Source organism: Nerophis lumbriciformis, linkage group LG34, assembly GCF_033978685.3.
Source record: "Nerophis lumbriciformis linkage group LG34, RoL_Nlum_v2.1, whole genome shotgun sequence".
In the NCBI taxonomy this organism is placed as follows: Eukaryota; Metazoa; Chordata; class Actinopteri; order Syngnathiformes; family Syngnathidae; genus Nerophis; species Nerophis lumbriciformis.
Window position 1 is genome coordinate 18,529,341 of NC_084581.2, and position 22,203 is coordinate 18,551,543.

The 22,203-nt window shown below is 46.1% G+C and overlaps 1 protein-coding gene across 1 annotated transcript in view; it reads left to right on the plus strand.

Moving 5' to 3' along the window:
- Window positions 1-22,203, plus strand: part of fig4a (FIG4 phosphoinositide 5-phosphatase a) — a 106,799-nt gene that overhangs the window by 27,625 nt on the left and 56,971 nt on the right. Inside the window, exons 12-13 of the mRNA XM_061929907.2 lie at window positions 19,251-19,384; window positions 19,687-19,803. Coding sequence (XP_061785891.2) covers window positions 19,251-19,384; window positions 19,687-19,803 — 251 coding nt within the window. The remainder of the gene's footprint in view (window positions 1-19,250; window positions 19,385-19,686; window positions 19,804-22,203) is intronic.

The following is a 22,203-nucleotide window of genomic DNA, read 5'->3' on the forward strand; positions in this document are numbered from 1 at the left end:
ATAAGGCACATTTTATTTTCAATGTTTGCTATTTGGCTCATTGACCAGAGTTGCAAGTTTCATGTTCCTTTCTGCACAGTTATTTGATTTTTTTTTTTTTTTTGCGAACTATTGATATTATGTGCATGTCAAATCTAGTGACTTTTTCTATTCAGCAGATGGGACAATTATGAAACAGCAATACAGTGTCACTGCAGTGTCAATACAGCCAGTGTGTGTGAGTGTCACTGAGGCTTCAATTATCAATCATTACTGCTTAGTCTTTTGGTGTGATTACAACCTTTATGCCGGGTTTCGGTACCCATGCCTATTCAAAACTGCTCAAAAAAGGTGAAAATCCATACACAAACGTTTCATTCCCATGCAGCAGTCATTCATTTGTATTGCACTGCATTTCCTTTTACGCCTGCACACAACAGAACAATGGGGTGCATACTCACTCTGCACTCTATGGCTTGGGTTTCGTGCTCACGTTGTCTCGAGCAAGAGAAACCGTGAGCACAGGGACCAATCGGAGACCTCGGAGATCCACGCAAACTGCAGCCATGTGATTTTTGCAACTGTGGGGATTAAGGGAGGTGGACACCCCCACCAATCTTACTCAACACCTTCTCCTTATGCCAGGGAGACAGACAGACAGAAGAAATAATGGGTAATTAGCCACAAAATCATGACAGTCTATATCACAGTGGTGGACGCTTTCCCTGCATGGCTGCGAAAACTCTGACATTGTCAGGGCTTTCAGTGCGAGGGAGGAAGTGCACACGTGGCCCAGCATGTGCATTACCTTTCCTACCACCGTATTTAATTGGCTATGGATTGCGTATTCTTTTGGACTCTTGTAGATAACTTTATTTCAGATGAAGCACCACTGATTTGCACATGCAAACATGAGATGTAAAAGCATTCAAGGTATTAAAGAACAACAATCATCGCTATTTTGTACCAGTACTTTTATGGGCAAGTAGTTTTTCTCCATTGTTATCCTTGATTATTACCTTGGCAATGCAGTCTTAGACCTCACCACAGTGCATGTGTGCTTTGACAAGTGCATGTGCACATTTATTTTCTGCTCATTAAAAGATGTGATTTAAAAAAAATTTGTAGATGTGTGAGTATGTGTGTGTGTTTGTTCGAAATACATGTGCTGGACAGCATGACACGCTCCGCTGAAAGGTTGACAAAATGCGACAGTAATTGGACTGGTAGCCATTACTGAGGACATGTGAGTGGAGATGTGATCTGCTAAATGTTGCATCCAAGCCTATTATCATCTTAGTAGAACAGTACATGTAAAGATAGCTTAATGTGCCGTGTCATTTTTTTGGTGTGTGTGTGTGTGCGTGCGTGCGTGCGTGCGTGCGTGCGTGCGTGTGTGTGTTTTCGATTGTGAATAATAATAACTTAAATTGACATCTGTGTGTTACGTAGCCCAGTTCAAGGAGTACATTCTGACAAACTCCCATTGTTTTGCAATTAAAACGGCTCATAGCAAGAAAGTCCATGTTAAGTTTAGGCTCGTCAAATGAGACAAATTAAATTAAATAAATAAATAATTATTTGAATAATTACTTAAATGTGTCTAAATATATTAGATTAAATACATAAGTGTTATTAACTAATTTTTTCATGATTTAATTAATGACACATTTAAGTAATTACTTAAATATACTTTTTTTGTTGAATTGTCTCATTTGGTATTTGTCAGGTTTGTATAAATGTATTTTATTTGTCAAACTCAGTCAACAAAGTTGGCTAGGTTTTTGCTTTTTTTATTACATATTTCAATGGTTATCTAACTCGCCAAGTTCAGTCCCTGCTTTCGTTCCGCCTGGGACTCGAACCTGGGTCGTCTGATATGAAAGACAAGCATGCTTGCTAGCAAGCTATCAAACCGGTAACCAGCACTGCCCTTAAGGTTGTCAGGGAGTGACGGCTACCAACGTACTCATGGCCCATTCACACTGGCTGGCCTCCGGTACAGTTATACATTCTAAATTATTATTGATAGCAAATGACATGTTGTTTATCACTTTGTAGTTCAGGACCTTCATCACATACGTTGTTGGTTCTGTTAATGTAATTTAGATCATATCCTTCTCGATCAAAATATACTCTTTTTTTTTTTAGCATCCATCCATGTTTCTGATGTAGCGATCACTTTGAAGGATTTACTGGATTGTTTAAAAAAGGCCTCCATGTTGTTGTCGTTTGCCATACTTGCCAACCTTGAGACCTCCGATTTCGGGAGGTGTGTGTGTGGGGGGGGGCGTGGTCGGGGTGGGGCGGGGGCGTGTTGGGGGGCGTGGCTAAGAGGGGAGGAGTATATTTACAGCTAGAATTCACCAAGTCAAGTATTTCATATATATAGACAGTATATATATATATATATATATATAGTAAAATAAATATATATATATATAGTAAAATAAATATATATATATATATATATATATATGATAAAATAAATATATATATATATATATATATATAGCTAGAATTCACTGAAAGTTAAGTATTTTCTTATATATATATATATATATATATATCAAGAGGGACAGAGACCGCGCACAGTGCATGTGGATCACATGTTACCATGGCGAGAAAACATGGAGAGACTGGAATGTAATAGATCGATCTATGTTTGTCTGTTGCCATCTCCTGGTGAATATTGGCTATAGCGTTGTGAGGGGCGTGGCCTGCGGACCTGCAGCGAGGCGGGACGTGTCGGGACCGGCTTCGAGATTAGCGACAGGTGAGTGGATGACACAGCTGAATGTGTTTGTCTGATCACCTGTCGCTCTGTTAAAGGCAGCAGTCGGGAAGAAGAGAAGAGGTGGAGCACGAGCGAGAACGAGAGTGAGACAGACGAACCAAAAGACACTTGCTGAAAAGCACGGAGACAACCAATTGCAAAATAAAGCATTGTTCATCGTGTAGAACAATGCTTTATTTTGCAATTGGTTGTCCCGCCTCGCTGCAGGTCTGCAGGCCACGCCCCTCACATACCTCCACCGCCAGACTCAGGCCGGGACGCCGTCCGGCCGCGCCCACTCCCCCCCTCCCCCCTCAGTGAGGGAGCGGGAAAGGAAGTCGGCCACAGCCATCCGCGCCCCCGGTCTGTGAATCACTCTGAAGTTGTAGGGTTGCAAAGCTAGATACCAACGGGTGATCCGCGCGTTGGCATCTTTCATGCGGTGGAGCCACTGGAGGGGTTTGTGGTCCGAGCAGAGGCTGAATGAGCGCCCCAGGAGGTAGTATCGGAGGGCCCCGACCGCCCACCTGATGGCGAGGCACTCCCTCTCCACTGTGCTGTACCTTGCCTCCCTTTCGGACAGCTTCCGGCTGATGTAGAGAATGGGTCGGTCGACGCCCTCCACCTGCTGGGACAAAACCGCTCCCAGTCCTCTGCCCGACGCGTCAGCCTGCAGACAAAACGGGAGAGAAAAATCAGGCATGTGCAAGACCGGCTCCTCGCAGAGGGCCTTCTTAACCCTCTCAAACGCCTGCTGGCACTGCTCCGTCCACTGGACCAGATCTGGAGCACCCTTTCGGGTGAGGTCAGTTATTGGGCTGGTAAGGTCCGCAAACCGGGGGATAAACCTCCGGTAGTAACCCGCCAGACCCAAAAACTGCCTCACCTCTTTTTTCGTCTTGGGGTTTGGGCAGGTCGCAATTGCCGCTGTTTTATCTACCTGCGGCCGCACCTGCCCTCCTCCCAAGTGGTACCCCAGATACTGTACTTCCCTGCGGCCAACTGCACACTTCGCCGGGTTGGCGGTGAGCCCTGCCTGTCTCAGGGACTCGAGCACTGCCCCCACCCGCCGCATGTGTTCATCCCAGCCGCTACTCTGGATGATGACATCATCCAGGTAGGCCGCAGCGTATGCAGCGTGGGGTCGCAGCACACGGTCCATGAGGCGCTGGAACGTGGCGGGCGCACCGAACAAGCCAAACGGAAGTGACACAAATTGGTACAAACCTTCCGGAGTGGAAAAGGCCGTTTTTTCCCTGGACTCTGGTGACAAGGGAATCTGCCAGTAGCCCTTGGTTAAATCCAGTGTCGTGAAGAAACGAGCAGCGCCCAGCCGATCCAGGAGCTCGTCGACCCGAGGCATTGGGTACGCGTCAAAACGTGAAATTTCGTTCACCTTGCGGTAATCCACACAGAACCGCACAGACCCATCCTTCTTCCCTACCAGAACAATGGGACTGCACCACGCGCTGTGGGATTCTTCTATTACCCCCAACTCCAGCATGGATTTTAATTCCTCCCGAACTACTTTGCGTTTGTGTTCGGGGAGCCTGTAGGGCCGAGACCGCACCGTAACACCCGGGCTGGTCTCAATATGATGCTGGATGAGGGTCGTGCGCCCGGGCCGAGGGGAGAACACATCAGAGAAGCGCTGCTGCAGTTTAGCAACATCCGCTCTCTGCGCTAACGTGAGCTGATCGTCACAGAGGAGGGGAAAGGGCGGACCAGCGCGCGGGACCTCCGGCCCGAACTCCCCCTCCTCCTTAACCACCGTTACCATGGAAACAGGCTCCGCCTCCTTCCATGCTTTCAGGAGGTTTATATGATAAATTTGGGTGGCTCCGCCCCGGTCCGAGCACCGGACCTCGTAGTCCACATCACCCACTTGCCGTGTGACCTCGAAGGGTCCTTGCCAGCGCGCAAGTAATTTCGAGCTGGATGTGGGGAGTAATATAAGCACTTTTTCTCCCGGTGAAAATTTTCTAAGCTGAGTCCCCCTGTTATACGTGCGCTGCTGACGTTCCTGGGCACGGAGCAAATTCTCGCGTGACAAGTGCCCCACCGTGTGGAGTTTTGCTCGCATGTCCATGACGTATTGAATTTCGTTTTTGCTGGAGCTTGGCCCCTCCTCCCAGCTTTCCTTAATTACGTCCAATACTCCGCGCGGCTTCCTGCCGTATAGTAACTCAAAAGGCGCAAAGCCTGTGGAGGCCTGAGGTACCTCCCGCATCGCAAACAGTAGGGGATCCAGCCATTTATCCCAATTTGGTTTGTCCTTATGTGTAAACTTACGGATCATGGTTTTCAGCGTTTTATTCAATCTCTCCACCAGCCCATCTGTTTGTGGATGGTATACGCTGGTGCGGATCGCTTTAATTCCCAATAATCCGTACAGTTCCTTTATCGTGCGTGACATAAAGGACGTGCCCTGGTCAGTCAGAATCTCTTTCGGGATTCCAACTCGGGAGATGACCTGAAACAGGGCCTGCGCTACACTCTTTGCAGAGATGGAGCGCAGGGGCACTGCTTCGGGATAGCGTGTTGCGTAATCCACTAGGACTAACACAAAGCGATATCCCCGTGTGCTCGGATGGAATGGTCCGATGAGGTCCATACCCATTCTTTCGAAGGGGACCTCCATGAGCGACAATGGGCGCAAAGGCGCCTTTGGGGTGGCCGCCGGCTTCACCAGCTGACAGTCCGGGCAGGCAGCGCACCAGCGGCGCACGTCTGCCCGGATGCCCGGCCAATAGAATCGGACCATGACCCGATTGAGTGTTTTATTATACCCCATGTGGCCAGCCATGGGATTGTAATGCGCCGCCTGGAAAACCATTTCCCTGCGGCGTTTTGGCACCAACAATTGGGTGGATTCCTCTCCGGTCTGAGTGTCACGGCTCACTCGGTATAATCTATCTCTAATAATCGAGAAGTGAGGGAACACCCGCGCTGCTCCCGGGCGCACCAGCTGACCGTCGATGTAATCCACCTGGTCCCAGGCCGCGCGCAAAGTTTCATCGCGAGACTGCTCGAGCGGAAAATCCTCCATAGGGTGCCAGTGGGGGGACGGGGGGGCTTCCCGCGAAGCCCCCACCGGTTCCCGCTCGGCAGTATCGGACGGACCCGCGTCACCACTGAGAACCGGGCGGATGCTCCCCTTTCCTACGGTCCGTGAACGCACCCCCACACATTGTGTCAGTAAATGGTTAAACCCCGGCCAATTTGTGCCCAAGATTACGGGGTGCGAGAGGTGCGTACTTACAGCTACCTCGACTCTATGCTTTTGGCCCTCATACCAAATTTCTACTGGCACCATAGGGTACTCGTGCACATCCCCATGAACACACCTGATTTTTAGCCGTGTTGCCTGCCTCAAAGCCCCGGGTCGAACCAGGTTCTGGTGGATCATGGTCTGCCCGCAGCCCGAATCCACCATCGCCTGGTATGTACTCCCCTGTATCGTTACCTTCATACCGTACGTCTCCCCCGGGCCGGGGGAGGGCACTGAAGGAGCGGCCACCCGGCCCACGCGTCCCACCTCCACCTGCGGAGGTCCGTGACACGCGCGACCGGGCCGCCCACGCCTCCAGCACGCCTGCCCAAGCGTTTGAGGGGCCGTCTGCGCGGGAGATGTTCTGGAAGCAGCAGCCGGGACCTGCGGAGACAGAGTAGAGGGAGGGTCACGTGGGTAAAAGTGGGGAATGTGTCGTTCTCTCTCCTTCTCATGTCGCACGCTCGGTCCGTGCGCCGCTGGTGTCCGTTGCTCCTCGCGGTGGACAGCCAGGTGGTTCTCGGCGAGGGTCACCGCTGCTGCGAGGTCCCGGGGCCGGTGGTACCGGATCCAGTTCGCCGTCCGCGTCGGGATCGCCTCCACAAACTGTTCCAGTAAGATCTGGTCCAGCAGTCGGCCATCTCCCTCTCCCGGCTGCAGCCAGCGCGTCGCCGCCTCTTGGAGCCGCTGGCCAAAGGCGAATGGCCGGTCCTCCTTCCCCAGACGCATGGACCGGAACCGTCGTCGGTAATCTTCGGTGGTGCCTCCCGTCCGGTCCAGCACCGCCCTCCTCAGGTCCTCAAAGCGCACTCTGGAGGGCGCCGGCAGGCTGAGCGCCGCACGCTGCGCCTCCCCCGTCAGGAGCGGCAAGAGCCGCACCCCCCACTCTTCTTCCGGCCACGCGTATGCTCTCGCAGTGGCCGCAAAAATGTCCAAAAAGGCATGGGGATCCTCTTTTTCTCCCATGCGGGGGATGGTGACGGTCGTCGGCACTGACAGTGCGCCGCCCCCTTGGTCCGCTAACGCCCGCAGGACCTGGCACTGTTGGCGGTTGGTCGCTGCCAGCTCAGAGAGCGCTCCCACGAGAGCCGTCAGGGTGTCGTCTTCCCTTGCCTCCGGTGGTCCAGCCGAGTTGGGCGCCAAATTGTGGAAGTCCCTTACTTTCGGGTTCTTCTGGACACCAATCATGGACACGACCGCTTCGTTCATCGTGTAGAACAATGCTTTATTTTGCAATTGGTTGTCTCCGTGCTTTTCAGCAAGTGTCTTTTGGTTCGTCTGTCTCGCTCTCGCTCTCGCTCTCGCTCGTGCTCCACCTCTTCTCTTCTTCCCGACTGCTGCCTTTAACAGAGCGACAGGTGATCAGACAAACACACTCAGCTGTGTCATCCACTCACCTGGTCCCGACACGTCCCGCCTCGCTGCAGGTCCGCAGGCCACGCCCCTCACAAGCGTACTGTGGTTACTTTTTGGTTGGCCAACGATTTACGTGGTGTTGCGCACCTGACGTCAAGTGTGTGAGTCTGTTCTGAAGTCTACAGTAAAGAGACGTACTTCATCCCCTCGCCTGTTTATTGCCTCCAACTCAATATATTACAACAACATTGCTCCATGCGGACCTGGAGGGGGCGTGGCCTCCAGGTCCGCCTGAATTTCGGGAGATTTTCGGGAGAAAATGTGTCCCGGGAGGTTTTCGGGAGAGGCGCTGAATTTCGGGAGTCTCCCGGAAAATCCGGGAGGGTTGGCAAGTATGTCGTTTGCATACAAACTTCTGCTGTTGAAATGAATAATTGACATTTTGTTCAAGGTTCAAGGGTTTTATTTGTCACATGCAGAGTACACCACAGTGAAATGCTTTTTTCCATGCTCTTCAGATATTGCGTACAGTGGGATCCAAACACTAATTGCTGAATCTAATACACTAAATACAAAAAATACAACCATTTGAATAGCTCTGATGTACATTAATTACAAGACAATAAGTTGCACAATAAGTCCCAGTAGTTATGGTAGAAGTATCAGTACAAGTAAAAGTAAAAGTACAGTAGTCACATACAGTACCAGTGCAATATCAAATAGTATAACAGTATATACAGTATACACAGTATATACAGTACAGGAAGTAATAAATATTAAGGTGTCTATAGTTCTTTTGGCAGTTGAGTAGTGACAGTAGTATGAACAGAGGTAATGGAACAGTATGACTTCATTATACTCTTGTTTTTACATTATTTACAGTCTTTGAATGAAGAGTATTGTAGTCCGGTAATTACAGTGGTAAGTAAAGGGATTCTTGTGCGTGCGGTTTTGTGCAATTGTGATAAAGTGTTAATCAGCGGTGCAGTTGAGCAGTCTGATGGCTTGGGGATAGAAGCTCCTCCTGAGTCTCTCCGTGTTGGCCAATAGACTCCGGTAGCGCTTGCCTGACTGCAGCAGTGAGAAGAGGCAGTTGCTTGGGTGGCTAGAGTCCCTCACTATCCTCTTGGCCTTGGATCTACACCGCCTGGTGTAGATGTTGCAGATGGTTGGGAGCACACTTCCAATGGTGCGTCCGGCTGATCTGGCCACTCTCTGCAGTCTGTTGCGGTCGTGTGCGGTGCTATTCCCAAACCAGGAGGTGATGTTTCCAGTCATGACACTCTCTGTTGTGCATGAGTAGAAGTTTCTGAGGATCATGTGGTTTGGTTTGAACTTCCTGAGTCTCCTGAGGAAGTAGAGACGCTGTCGTGCCTTTTTCACCACGTTGTCTATGTGTGTGGTCCAGGACAGGTTTTCTGATATTGTCACTCCGAGGTATTTGAAGCTGGTCACTCTCTCGACTGGCGTCCTGTCTATGCTGAGTAAACTGTAGTTCCTTGCCCCCCGTCTCCTAAAATCCACTATGATCTCCTTGGTCTTGCTGGCGTTCAGGGCGAGGTGGTTCTCGTGACACCATAGTGCTAGGTTCTTCACTTCACTCAGGTAGGCCATCTCATCGTTACGTGAGATCAGGCCCACCACAGCTGTGTCGTCAGCAAATGACGACACAGACAAATGTTATCAGGTTTAATGTTGCTATTTAATTGTATATCTGTATAATAAATAAACAATTATTCCTGATGTGAGAGAAAAAAATTGTACCCGGATCTATATCATTTTTTAATTCCAGTCTTTTAAGGTCTATGAGGCAAAAGGTTTTCAGCTCCTTATTTTCCTCTTCAGCAATATTTTGTGTTGCTTTATGAATGTCCAGTAGTGTCCAATGATCACTCCATATTCTCTACTGCTCGCTAGCATTACCATATCTGAGTTATTGTGTAGAAATATTGGAAAATAACTACAAAAGTACGCTTGATTCACATGCCGTGTTACAAAAAAAAGTCAGTTAGAATAATACGTAACGTTGGCTATTGAGAACATTCAAACCCTTTATTTTTTGCTTAAAAAATATTTAAATTCAGTGATTTGGTGCAAACTATAACTTTCCAAGAATGTACAACAGTTATTCTCAACAAAAGAGGATAAATACAACCTTAAAGAAAAATTGTAAAGGCTTAAGCAAAGATATCAAACAATGTACACATATGATCCACTATAGGAAACTGTTAAAATGTAAAGCATTTACAAAGTACAAAAAATAAAATAAACATCTTGAACCTTATTATTAAAAAAGGAGGAAATTGTTTTCATCTCATAATGTGAACCATAAATTACTCAACTATTTATTTGATACTTTTATGTATTATTCATGTATTTAATATTTATTTACTTACTCATTCGTCAATTTATTCATTAACTGATTTATTTACTTATTTATGGTTGAGTTAAAGAATGAGTAGTAACAAATGTGTTAGTATTTGCTATGGTGCGAAAAGGGTTAGGAATAAATGAGCTCTGCTTCTTCCTACTCCTTTTCAGACATGCTGTAAAGAGAAACTGTAATTATATGATGTGTCATATTGTAATTGTAAATTCAGGTCTACTTGTTCAGTAATCCCTTGGAAAGTTGTAGCATTGATGTAAAATGGAGATGTTTGCTCCCTGTCAGATTCCATTATTGTTGTTGTCAAAGCGCTATGAATTTTAATATTTGACCAGATCTTTGATGTCTTTGACAACAAGTACTCTTGCTTCTGGACATCCATTCAGCTTGATGTAGATTATGTAGTTGGAGCTAAAAGTTCCCTGAATTTTTCCCTGCTTCCTCAAGTCACAAGCTTTCTTGGCGATGTCAGCATTGCGTTTAGTGAGGTGCTCATTCATGTACACATTTCTACCCTTCAGCTTCTTTTCCTATTTCAGCGGTGCGATTTTGTATTTCCTGTTGGTGAGCTTCAGAATGATGCCTGGTGTGGTGTTGTAGCTTGATCCATTCAGTAGAATGCACGCGTCAAAGGTGTTAATATCGACATCCTTTGATTGCAGAATGTTGACTACTTTTTGCTCTGTTGAGGCAACATCCATTTAATTTGGTTCTCCTACGGTCAACTGCTCTGGCATAGGATCTGGAATGATACACAGCCCAGCAACAATGATATCATTAATTTGTGTATAATGACTGGTCTATTTCCTTTGATATTCTCCAGATCGGTGTTGTCTTGTTGCATGGCCTTCAACTGTTCGTACAATGCTGCAATTTCCTTCTGCCAAAACTTCATCTCCTGTCTTACTGCTGTGCTGTCCTTTCTGAGAATCTTCACTTGATCTTGAACTTCTCTAGTTCATCGAAAAAATATTTTCTCTCTCGCTGTCTGATTGTAGACCTTTAATATCTAATTTTAGATTATTTTAAGTTTTAAATGATTTCCATCATCATTTTAATATTTTGCACCAACATTTTTACAACATGCATCAAATAATTTGTTTCGCGAAACCCAATTAGTAAGCCCGAACATGCCGAGCTGGGAGTTTTGTTCTCATTGTTGCTGAGCAGCCAACTGAACGCTGTTGACGTTGTTGGCTTTGACAACTTGCAGCACTTCTAACTTCTTTATTTCAACAAATATCGTACTTTAAGTTGTTCAGAGCTGTGTCAGCCTGTCTTAGAGATCACTTTGTGTGATTAGAAACACTTAAAACTGGTCCAAACTCCCATGACCTGAGCTCTGTATTGCTTTGAGTTTGTAGGCAACCGCTTTGAACTAGCATCTTAGCTAGTTATCCCCCAGCCAGTGGCACCTTCAATCTGCTATTATAGCAAATCTATGCCTCTCGTCGGGCAGAGTTTAAATTGAAGATGTTGGCAAGCTGTCCTGCAGCTGTGATCACATTCAGTGGTCGAGAAAACCTCAAAATTACTCAACACTCCGGTGACAAGAGTTGGTGTTTTTTTCATGGTCCTCCCGGTGACAAGAAGTGACGTCTGAATTTTGACAGCTAAAATAAATTCATGAAACTCTTACACACAGCTTCATTAATTGATTCTATCCGTCAAACTCTCACCCTTTAAAGTCAGTGGCTGGCGCTAACACAAAACCAGTCCAATCATTGATTTGGTCTGAACTTTGGAAGTCTTTTGGCAGCTCAACGATATATGGTATACTTATACTTTTTCGAGATTTGGTGGTAGACATTTTAGACCTTGTGTAGTAACTGTAAGTGGCACCTGCTGACCCAGAGCATGTAGCACTTAAAGTAGAGGAATTAATTGAAGTTGTTTGGAGTTATTTCCACAGATACAGACCAAGATATCGATAGGTAATCCTGTGCTTCTCATGTCGACAAGAGAAAGTGCTAGGTAACCAATCAGGTGTTAGGATACGTCCACTGACTTTGATCGCTGTGTTTGACACTTAAATTAAATTCATGAAATGCTGACTAGGCCAAATGGGACAACATTTGTTTGATAAATACATCTTAAAATAATTACTAAATGTGTAATTAATTCAAAAAAACATCAAACAAACAAATACAAAGTAATGACACATTTAAGAAAGTGTTTAAAGATCTGTTTATTTATTTAATTTTGTCCTATTTAGCCCTCCATAGACCCCAGCCAGGATGCAGGACGTGGCAGCATTCAAAGTCCAGTCAAAGCTCACTGCGAGAAAAACGGTGCCACAGGAGACGTGGACTAAAGGCTATAATTAATAGAGGTCGAAAGCCACGAGGCAGCCAGGGAGCAGCAGGTAGAAACAGGTAGACCGAGAACTAAATTTCAAAACAGCTCAGTGAAGTTGAGGGCATCATTTGTATCTCAAGGCAAAGCATCCCCAAACAAACAGTTTTCAGGTGTTATGTGACTAATGGAGGAGGTTCTAGTAATGACACGGGTAGCAACGTTTTGAACCAGTTGTAGTTTATGGATGGACTTGTCAGGTAAACCAAAGAGTAGAGAATTACAGTAGTCCAAACGGAATGTGACCAGGGTGTGAACCAGAATTTCAGCACTGCTGAGGGAGAGTCTGGAATTACTTCTTAAAAAACTTAAATAAATGAAACATTTACATTGAAGGCAATAGAGATGGGATTTATGGCTCTTTGAAGGGAGCCAAATCTTGAGAAGGAGTTCCTTTCAAAAAGACAGTTCAAAAGACTTATTTATATAGCGCTTTTCTCTATTGACTCAAAGCACTTTACATAGTGAAACCCATTCCCTTTTAAAGAAAAGATGATTAGAAAATGATTAGAAAAATTTTAATTTTGGTTGCGGGTTCATTGTAAATATTCCATAAGGCGGTGCTATATCCACAAGCTTTGTTTGACAGTGACGTCACTATTTTTGAATGTTCCCTTTGTAGCCCAAGACAATTGTAACAATACAGAAAACAATGATATGAAAAAAATGAAATAAAATGTATACATGCCTAAAAAAGTAGAAATAAAAATAGACTAAATATCAGGACGTGATAAAAATGTGAATACAAAATTGTATTACCCTAACTGGTGTGTTTAGCTTGAAGTACGTTACACTTTACATATCCACATCAAAACAATGAATCAGAAAAGTCCATCACTTAATGTAAGCTCCTGCTCCTTTTGCTGACAGAAAAGGCAGGATGGCCGTCGACCAGCCGTGGAGGAGGTGTCCGCACTGAAACTTAATACCGTAATGGCACCACTGCCGATGTAAACACGAATAACCAGACAGAAAAACTAAGTAGCTATCGGTTCCTCATTTCAGTGCTTGGCATTACAGGAAGTGGTCAAAGTCTTGAACAGACTTTTTTGATTTAAAAAAAAGAATTTAACAGTTAAGTACAACACTGGCTGGAATTTGAGTGCAAATTACAACAAACGTGTTGTTGTAAACATGGTGAAGCAGCTTCTAAGATATAAATCCTCACTTCCATTGCTGAAAACAACTACGTTTCTTTCAACTGAATGGAAACCGAATAAATGATCGAAGTGAAATGACGCATGCATTAAATACATGCGTCGGAATCTGTAAATACTCTAGCAACTACAAATTGCAATTTTTACTGATCATGTAAATCCTTTTGATATGATGAACCAAGTTCTTAATCTTACATAAGTATTTAAGTCTACAGTTGATGAGATATGTGACACTCATTAATCCAATCACAAGTATTATTAATAAATCATTGCGGGAAGGTATTTTCCCAAACCCATGGAAGATTGGTATTGTTACGCCGATCTTTAAACATGAGAACTATATCAAAATTAGCAAGTACCGGCCAAAAAAAAACTTGCCTATAATTTCAAAAGTATCAGAAAAATGGGTTCTGATTAAACTCATTGACCACCTGAAAATTTTTTTGGACCACCTGAACATTAGTCCACATAATTTATTTAGCCCAGTGCAATTTTGATTTAAAAAATGTCATTCTACAGAGACAGCTCTGTTACTTCTTGGAATATGTTGAATCAATTATTGATGCTGGCGGTGGTGTTGGGGCAGTATTTATCGATATAACAAAGGCATTCGACATCAAAAATCAAACAACTTTATTAACAAAACTTTCCAATTTTATACTGTTGAGGAATTTCTTAAACTGGCTGGAATCATATTTGGTGTCAAGAAAACAACGTGTTGGTGTACATGTGAAATCCCCTACATCTGACAATAACCTTGGTCTGCCTGAAGGTTTGATTATTTAATATTTACATCAATGACCTACTACAACTATCTCCATCTAATATACTTTGCCAGATGTACACACATGATGCTGTTCTCTATGTTGTTCGGCGACGGATTCCAATTCCACTTGTCACGTGTTCGTCACTTGTCAGACACTCTTCAATATTTCATCAATTACATTTATTTGCATCAACTTAAAGACATATTTACAGAGGCTCTCTGGATTGTTGTTTTTACATGTCACTAACAATCGCTGAGCCAGCATGTGAGTAACAAGAACTTTGATTGAGAGGGTGTATCTAAGGGCAAAGCCCCCACAAACAAGCCGTTTGTAGGCATATTCAGAAAGCAGGTTAAAAATGTTACTTTGGCGCAAGATTTCTCCAAGATTTACATCAAATCATATCCAATACATGTTATTGATACACAAGGAAGTGTTAACAATTTAGAATAGAATTAACAACAAAAAGTGACTGTGAAAGTCTCTATGCTGGTTTCTTCTCGGACCAACAGACCACGGCCACACGCCCTCGGGTTCAGTTTACAATCGGGTTTATTTTCAATCTTTTTGTGCTTTTCAGCAACTGTCTTGTCGTCTTTTTCTCTTCTTCTCACTCTTCCTCCTTGCTTCCACCAACCCTCCACTCATGGTCTCTGACGCTGCTAATAAAGGAACAGGTGATTAGATAACTCGTTCCAGCTGAGATATCCACTCACCTGTCTGCTGCTTCATGGCCGGCACCTGCACATGCCCTGCCCGCAGGGAACGCGTGGACTACGCCCCTTCCACATGCCTCCACCGTCAGACTCAGGCCGAGCAGCCGTCCGTCCGTGCCCACTCCCTCAGTTTCCGGCTGATGTACAGCACGGGGCGGTCGACGCCCTCCACCCGCTGGGACAGCACCGCCCCCAGTCCCCGGCCCGACGCGTCCGCCTGCAGACAGAAAGGGATGGTAAAGTTAGGCATGTGTAGTACCGGCTCCTCGTAGAGTGCTGTTTTTACCTTCTCAAACACCAGCTGGCACTGCTCCGTCCACTGGACCAGATTTGGAGCAGCTTTTCGGGTGAGGTCAGTCAGTGGGCTGGTCAAGTCCGCGAACCGGGGAATAAATCGACGGTAATATCCCGCCAGCCCCAAAAACTGCCTCCCCTCTTTTTTTGTCTTGGGGGGTGGACAGGATGCGATCGCTGCTGTCTTGTCTACTTGGTGGATCATGGACTGTTTGCAGCCCGAATCCACCATCGCCCGGTATGTACCCCCTTACCGGGACACAGTACGTCTCCCCCACATCGGGGGTGGGTGCTGGGGGCCCGACAACCCGCATCACCTGCCCCACCTCCATGAAGGAGCACTCCCGGCGCACGTGTCCGGGCTATCCGCACCCCCAGCACACCGGCCATGGTGTTCGAAGTGCCATCTGCGAGGGAAGCCCCCTCACCGCAGCGCCGGTACCCTGCTCGCTGGATCCGCGTGGCTCGGCCTTGCGCGGTCGCTGCTCCAGGGTTGTCCCCTTCTGCGGCGCGAGTCGTCGGCGGGGTGCTGGGGTGGGCCTTTCGGCCATCTTTGCGGTCGCCTCCCGCTGGACCGCCAGGTGATCCTCCGCCAGGTTTACCGCCATCTTCACGTCCTGGAGACGGTGGTACCTCACCCACACGGAGGTCCTGGCCGGGATAGCGTCTATGAATTGTTCGAGCACGATGTACTCTAGCATCTTCGGGTCCAGTCCATTTGGTTGGAGCCATCGGGTTGCCGCGTCCCTCAGCTGCTGCGCCAACACGAAGGGACGGTCCTCTGGCCCCAACTTCATGGCTCTGAATTGTCGGCGGTGATCTTCTGGGCTGCTTCTAACCCGATCCAGGATGGCGCGGCGCAGGTTGGGGTACTGCATCCGGGCGGCTGCCGGGAGACTCAACGCCTCCCGCTGCGCCTCCCCCACCAGGAGCGGCAGCAGCTTTATGCCCCACTCTTCTTCTGACCACTTGCATGAGGTTCCCGTGGCCTCGATGACGTCCAGGAATGCGTGGGGGTCCTCCGCCTCCGCCATGCGCTGCATGGAGGCCGTCGCCCCCGCTCCAGATGTCTCTGCTCTGCGCCACATTGGGTGCCACTTGTGAAAGTCTCTATGCTGGTTTCTTCTCGGACCAACAGATCACGGCCAACCGCCCTCGGGTTCAGGTTTACAATCGGGTTTATTTTCAATCTTTTTGTGCTTTTCAGCAATTGTCTTGTCGTCTTTTCCTCTTATTCTCACTCTCCCTCCTTGCTTCCACCAACCCTCCCCTCATGGTCTCCGACGCTGCTAATAAAGGAACAGGTGATCAGATAACTCGTTCCAGCTGAAATATCCACTCACCTGTCTGCTGCTTCATGGCCGGCACCTGCACACGCCCTGCCCGCAGGGAACGCGTGGACCACGCTCCTTCCACAGTAACCAAATGTGTCTCAGCATTCTTAATTCAGTCACACAAGTGTAGAAAGAAATCAACCACTTAAATATTACAACATAAAAACAAAAAACACTTGATAAACAGTGTGTTGACACTTAGTCCTTAAGTGTATAATCACACAATGTTTTGGAGCTAGTGTCACTGTTAATGAGCTGTCTTATGTATACTGACGTTCCACTTGATTTCATCAGTGTTGGCAGTTCAACCACATAGAGCAAATATTGAAAAGACAAAGAAAAAGCAAAGCACAAGCCTGGAGTTAGTTATTAATAAACTTTAAAAAAAAAAAAAAACTACAAAATATTTATATTGTAGTCCCTGAGGAGCATTGAATGTCCATTGTACAAACCCCGTTTCCATATGAGTTGGGAAATTGTGTTAGATGTAAATATAAACGGAATACAAAGATTTGCAAATCCTTTTAAACCCATATTCAATTAAATGCACTACAAAGACAAGATATTTGATGTTCAAACTCATAAACTTTTTTTTTTTTTGCAAGTAATAATTAACTTAGAATTTCATGGCTGCAACACGTGCCAAAGGAGTTGGGGAAAGGCATGTTCACCACTGTGTTACATGGCTTTTCCTTTTAACAACACTCAGTAAACGTTTGGGAACTGAGGAGACACATTTTTTAAGCTTCTCAGGTGGAATTCTTTCCCATTCTTGCTTGATGTACAGCTTAAGTTGTTCAACAGTCCGGGGGTCTCCGTTGTGGTATTTTAGGCTTCATAATGCGCCACACATTTTCAATGGGAGACAGGTCTGGACTACAGGCAGGCCAGTCTAGTACCCGCATTCTTTTACTATGAAGCCACGTTGATGTAACACGTGGCTTGGCATTGTCTTGCTGAAATAAGCAGCGGCGTCCATGGTAATGTTGCTTGGATGGCAACATATGTTGCTCCAAAACCTGTATGTACCTTTCAGCATTAATGGTGCCTTCACAGATGTGTAAGCTACCCATGTCTTGGGCACTAATACACCCCAATACCATCACAGATGCTGGCTTTTCAACTTTGCGCCTATAACAATCCGGATGGTTCTTTTCCTCTTTGGTCCGGAGGACACGACGTCCACAGTTTCCAAAAACAATTTGAAATGTGGACTCGTCAGACCACAGAACACTTTTCCACTTTGTATCAGTCCATCTTAGATGAGCTCAGGCCCAGTGAAGCCAACAGCGTTTCTGGGTGTTGTTGATAAACGGTTTTCGCCTTGCATAGGAGAGTTTTAACTTGCACTTACAAATGTAGCGGCCAACTGTAGTTACTGACAGTGGGTTTCTGAAGTGTTTCTGAGCCCATGTGGTGATATCCTTTACACACTGATGTCGCTTGTTGATGCAGTACAGCCTGAGGGATCGAAGGTCACAGGCTTAGCTGCTTACGTGCAGTGATTTCTCCAGATTCTCTGAACCCTTTGATGATATTACGGACCGTAGATGGTGAAATCTTTAAATTCCTTGCAATAGCTGGTTGAGAAAGGTTTTTCTTAAACTGTTCAACAATTTGCTCACGCATTTGTTGACAAAGTGGTGATCCTCGCCCCGTCCTTGGTTGTGAATGACTGAGCATATCATGGAAGCTGCTTTTATACCCAATCATGGCACCCACCTTTTCCCAATTTGCCTGTTCACCTGTGGGATGTTCCAAATAAGTGTTTGATGAGCATTCCTCAACGTTATCAGTATTTATTGCCACCTTTCCCAACTTCTTTGTCACGTGTTGCTGGCATCAAATTCTAAAGTTGATGATTATTTGCAAAAAAAAAAAAAGTTAATCAGTTTGAACATCAAATATGTTGTCTTTGTAGCATATTCAACTGAATATGGGTTGAAAATTATTTGCAAATCATTGTATTCTGTTTATATTTACATCTAACACAATTTCCCAACTCATATGGAAACGGGGTTTGTACATTTAAAGCCTCCAAACAAATCAGAGAACATTTTTGTTTTAAAATGTTTCCGCTGAGTTGACTGGGGGTTGGTGTCAGAGTTTTTCCACACCAACCCATCCACCTTGCTTTGTGCACTGTGGAGCAGAAAATGGTATTTTAACCTTTTCTTACAGAGTGGAAAGAATACACTTGTAAAACTGCCTTAGTAAGATGAACGTTTAAGTGTTCTAGTCCAATTCCTGGTTGATTAATTATTAATTAAGAAATGAGAGTGGTGCATATCAGTTAGGACTCCGTCCTATAAAGTGTTTATCTATCATTCAAGCCTTCTTGCTATGTAGTGTATATCTATCAGTCAGGACTCCTTGCTATAAAGTGTATATTTATCATTCTGACCTTCTTGCTATATAGTGTATCTATCAGTCATGACTCCTTGCTACAGTCAGTTTATATTTATAAGTCAGGATTCCCTTCTATAAAGTATATCTGTCACTCAGGACTCCTGGTTATAAAGTGTTATCTATCATTCCGGACTTCTTGCTATGTAGTGTATATCTTGCTTCTCCTTCATGGAGACGACCCAATGTCAGAATGCATTAAAGCTAACATGCCTCACACAACATCTACTTGTATCCTCACAGGACCTTTTTATACAACTAGAGATAGGCTCCAGGCCAACCTTCCCACCCCACCTAGCGCGAACCTGAAAGGGACAAGCAGTAGAAAAGGGATGGATGGAATCCTATTAAAGCTGTACAATAATGCGCCCATTAATTCCCCCCCTACGTCCCTTTTTAGATCACCGAAAAATCATTCATACATGTAATGTGCATCTCTTTGTTGTGTCGCAGAAACGAGAAAAAAGGAAACATGAAAAGATTTTGAGTGAAGAGCTGTACCCCGCTGTGATTAACCTCAACCAGTTCCTGCCGCCTCAGCACTGCATTGACTACATCGCATGGGACATGGCCCGATATACCAAGAGGTTGGGAACCAGGCTTTGTTAGTGTAAAACCAAAGCAAAATGTGATTGTATTATTGACATTTGGAAACAGAATAATAGCTCTAGCATTATTTATGATGGAATATTATTTATTCAAAATGTCGCCTGGCCACTTTTCATCAAGTTCAATGCTCCTCATACCTTTAAAACATAGCTCTGTGTTAAATATAAAACAATTACAACATTTTTTTTATATTTGCATAACTTATCATTTCAGCACCACACTGATTTTGAGTTTTTGTTTTAAACAATTACCTAAACTATGTTTTTTCTCACCTTTGCAGTAAACTGTGCAATGTTTTGGACCGTCTGAGTATGATCGCAGAGAATGTGGTGAAACGTACTGGATTTTTTGTGAATCGATCAGACTTCTACTGTCACACCCTCAGGCCCGATGACAGGTGAGACTCTGTTATGTAACACCGGCAAGGAAAGTGATTAGCAGAAGGTTCTGGGGGTTTTACACAATTTTTATGTACAGTAGTACCGCAACTTATTGGTTCTGTGATAGAGTTCTTAACATAAAACACTTGAATCTCAAATCAGTATCACCCATTGAAAATGACTCACCAAAAACAGCTCTAGTTTAACATGCAACATGTCTTTTAAAAAGAACACACTTTTAGATAATAAAAACGGTATAAAACAATGCAATAGAATGTACTACGAACAAATACACTACTTATATCAAGTAATGTATTAATAATGTATAACATTTTCCTTGGAGGGTGGACTTCTATGGTATCTCCTTCCAGCTGCTTCTCTGTCAAACACACCATCAGCAGCTTCTTCATAGTTTCATTAATAAATGTCCCCCGTTGAGGTATTATTTTACCATTTTCGGCTGGCGTTAGATTAATTCTGTTTCAGTATTGTGCAGACTAGCAGTGTTACGCTCATTTAGTTTTGCCAGGTTGGCTACCTACCCTGCGATGAGGTGGCGACTTGTCCAGGGTGTACCCCGCCTTCCGCCCGATTGTAGCTGAGATAGGCTCCAGCGCCCCCCGCGACCCCAAAGGGAATAAGCGGTAGAAAATGGATGGATGGATGGGCTACCTACCCTGTCATGTTTTGATGATTTCTTACTTTAATTCAATGAATATCATCCACATCTTCTTATCAGCACTGTCCTTCACACTACCTTCTTCCTTCCCATGGTTGTAAAAACATCCATCCATCCATCCATCTTCTTCCGCTTATCCGAGGTCGGGTCGCGGGGGCAGCAGCCTAAGCAGGGAAGCCCAGACTTCCCTCTCCCCAGCCACTTCGTCCAGCTCTTCCTGTGGGACCCTGAGGCGTTCCCAGGCCAGCCGAGAGACATAGTCTTCCCAACGTGTCCTGGGTCTTCCCCGCGGCCTCCTACCGGTCGGACGTGCCCTAAACACCTCCCTAGGGAGGCGTTCGGGTGGCATCCTAACCAGATGCCCGAACCACCTCATCTGGCTCCTCTCGATGTGGAGGAGCAGCGGCTTTACTTTGAGCTCCTCCCGGATGGCAGAGCTTCTCACCCTATCTCTAAGGGAGAGCCCCGCCACCCGGCGGAGGAAACTCATTTCGGCCGCTTGTACCCGTGATCTTGTCCTTTCGGTCATAACCCAAAGCTCATGACCATAGGTGAGGATGGGAACGTAGATCGACCGGTAAATTGAGAGCTTTGCCTTCCGGCTCAGCTCCTTCTTCACCACAACGGATCGATACAGCGTCCGCATTACTGAAGACGCCGCACCAATCCGCCTGTCGATCTCACGATCCACTCTTCCCTCACTCGTGAACAAGACTCCGAGGTACTTGAACTCCTCCACTTGGGGCAAGATCTCCTCCCCAACCCGGAGATGGCACTCCACCCTTTTCCGGGCGAGAACCATGGACTCGGACTTGGAGGTGCTGATTCTCATCCCAGTCGCTTCACACTCAGCTGCGAACCGATCCAGTGAGAGCTGAAGATCCTGGCCAGATGAAGCTATCAGGACCACATCATCTGCAAAAAGCAGAGACCTAATCCTGCAGCCACCAAACCAGATCCCCTCAACGCCTTGACTGCGCCTAGAAATTCTGTCCATAAAAGTTATGAACAGAATCGGTGACAAAGGGCAGCCTTGGCGGAGTCCAACCCTCACTGGAAACGTCTCCGACTTACTACCGGCAATGCGGACCAGGCTCTGGCACTGATCATACAGGGAGCGGACTGCCACAATCAGACAGTCCGATACCCCGTACTCTCTGAGTACTCCCCACAGGACTTCCCGAGGGACACGGTCGAATGCCTTCTCCAAGTCCACAAAACACATGTAGACTGGTTGGGCAAACTCCCATGCACCCTCAAGGACCCTGCGGAGAGTATAGAGCTGGTCCACAGTTCCACGACCAGGACGAAAACCACACTGTTCCTCCTGAATCCGAGGTTCGACTATCCGGCGTAGCCTCCTCTCCAGTACACCTGAATAGACCTTACCGGGAAGGCTGAGGAGTGTGATCCCACGATAGTTAGAACACACCCTCCGGTTCCCCTTCTTAAAGAGAGGAACCACCACCCCGGTCTGCCAATCCAGTGGCACCGCCCCCGATGTCCACGCGATGCTGCAGAGTCTTGTCAACCAAGACAGCCCCACAGCATCCAGAGCCTTAAGGAACTCCGGGCGGATCTCATCTACCCCCGGGGCCTTGCCACCGAGGAGCTTTTTAACTACCTCAGCAACCTCAGCCCCAGAAATAGGAGAACCCACCACAGACTCCCCAGGCACTGCTTCCTTATAGGAAGACGTGTTGGTGGGATTGAGGAGGTCTTCGAAGTATTCCCTCCA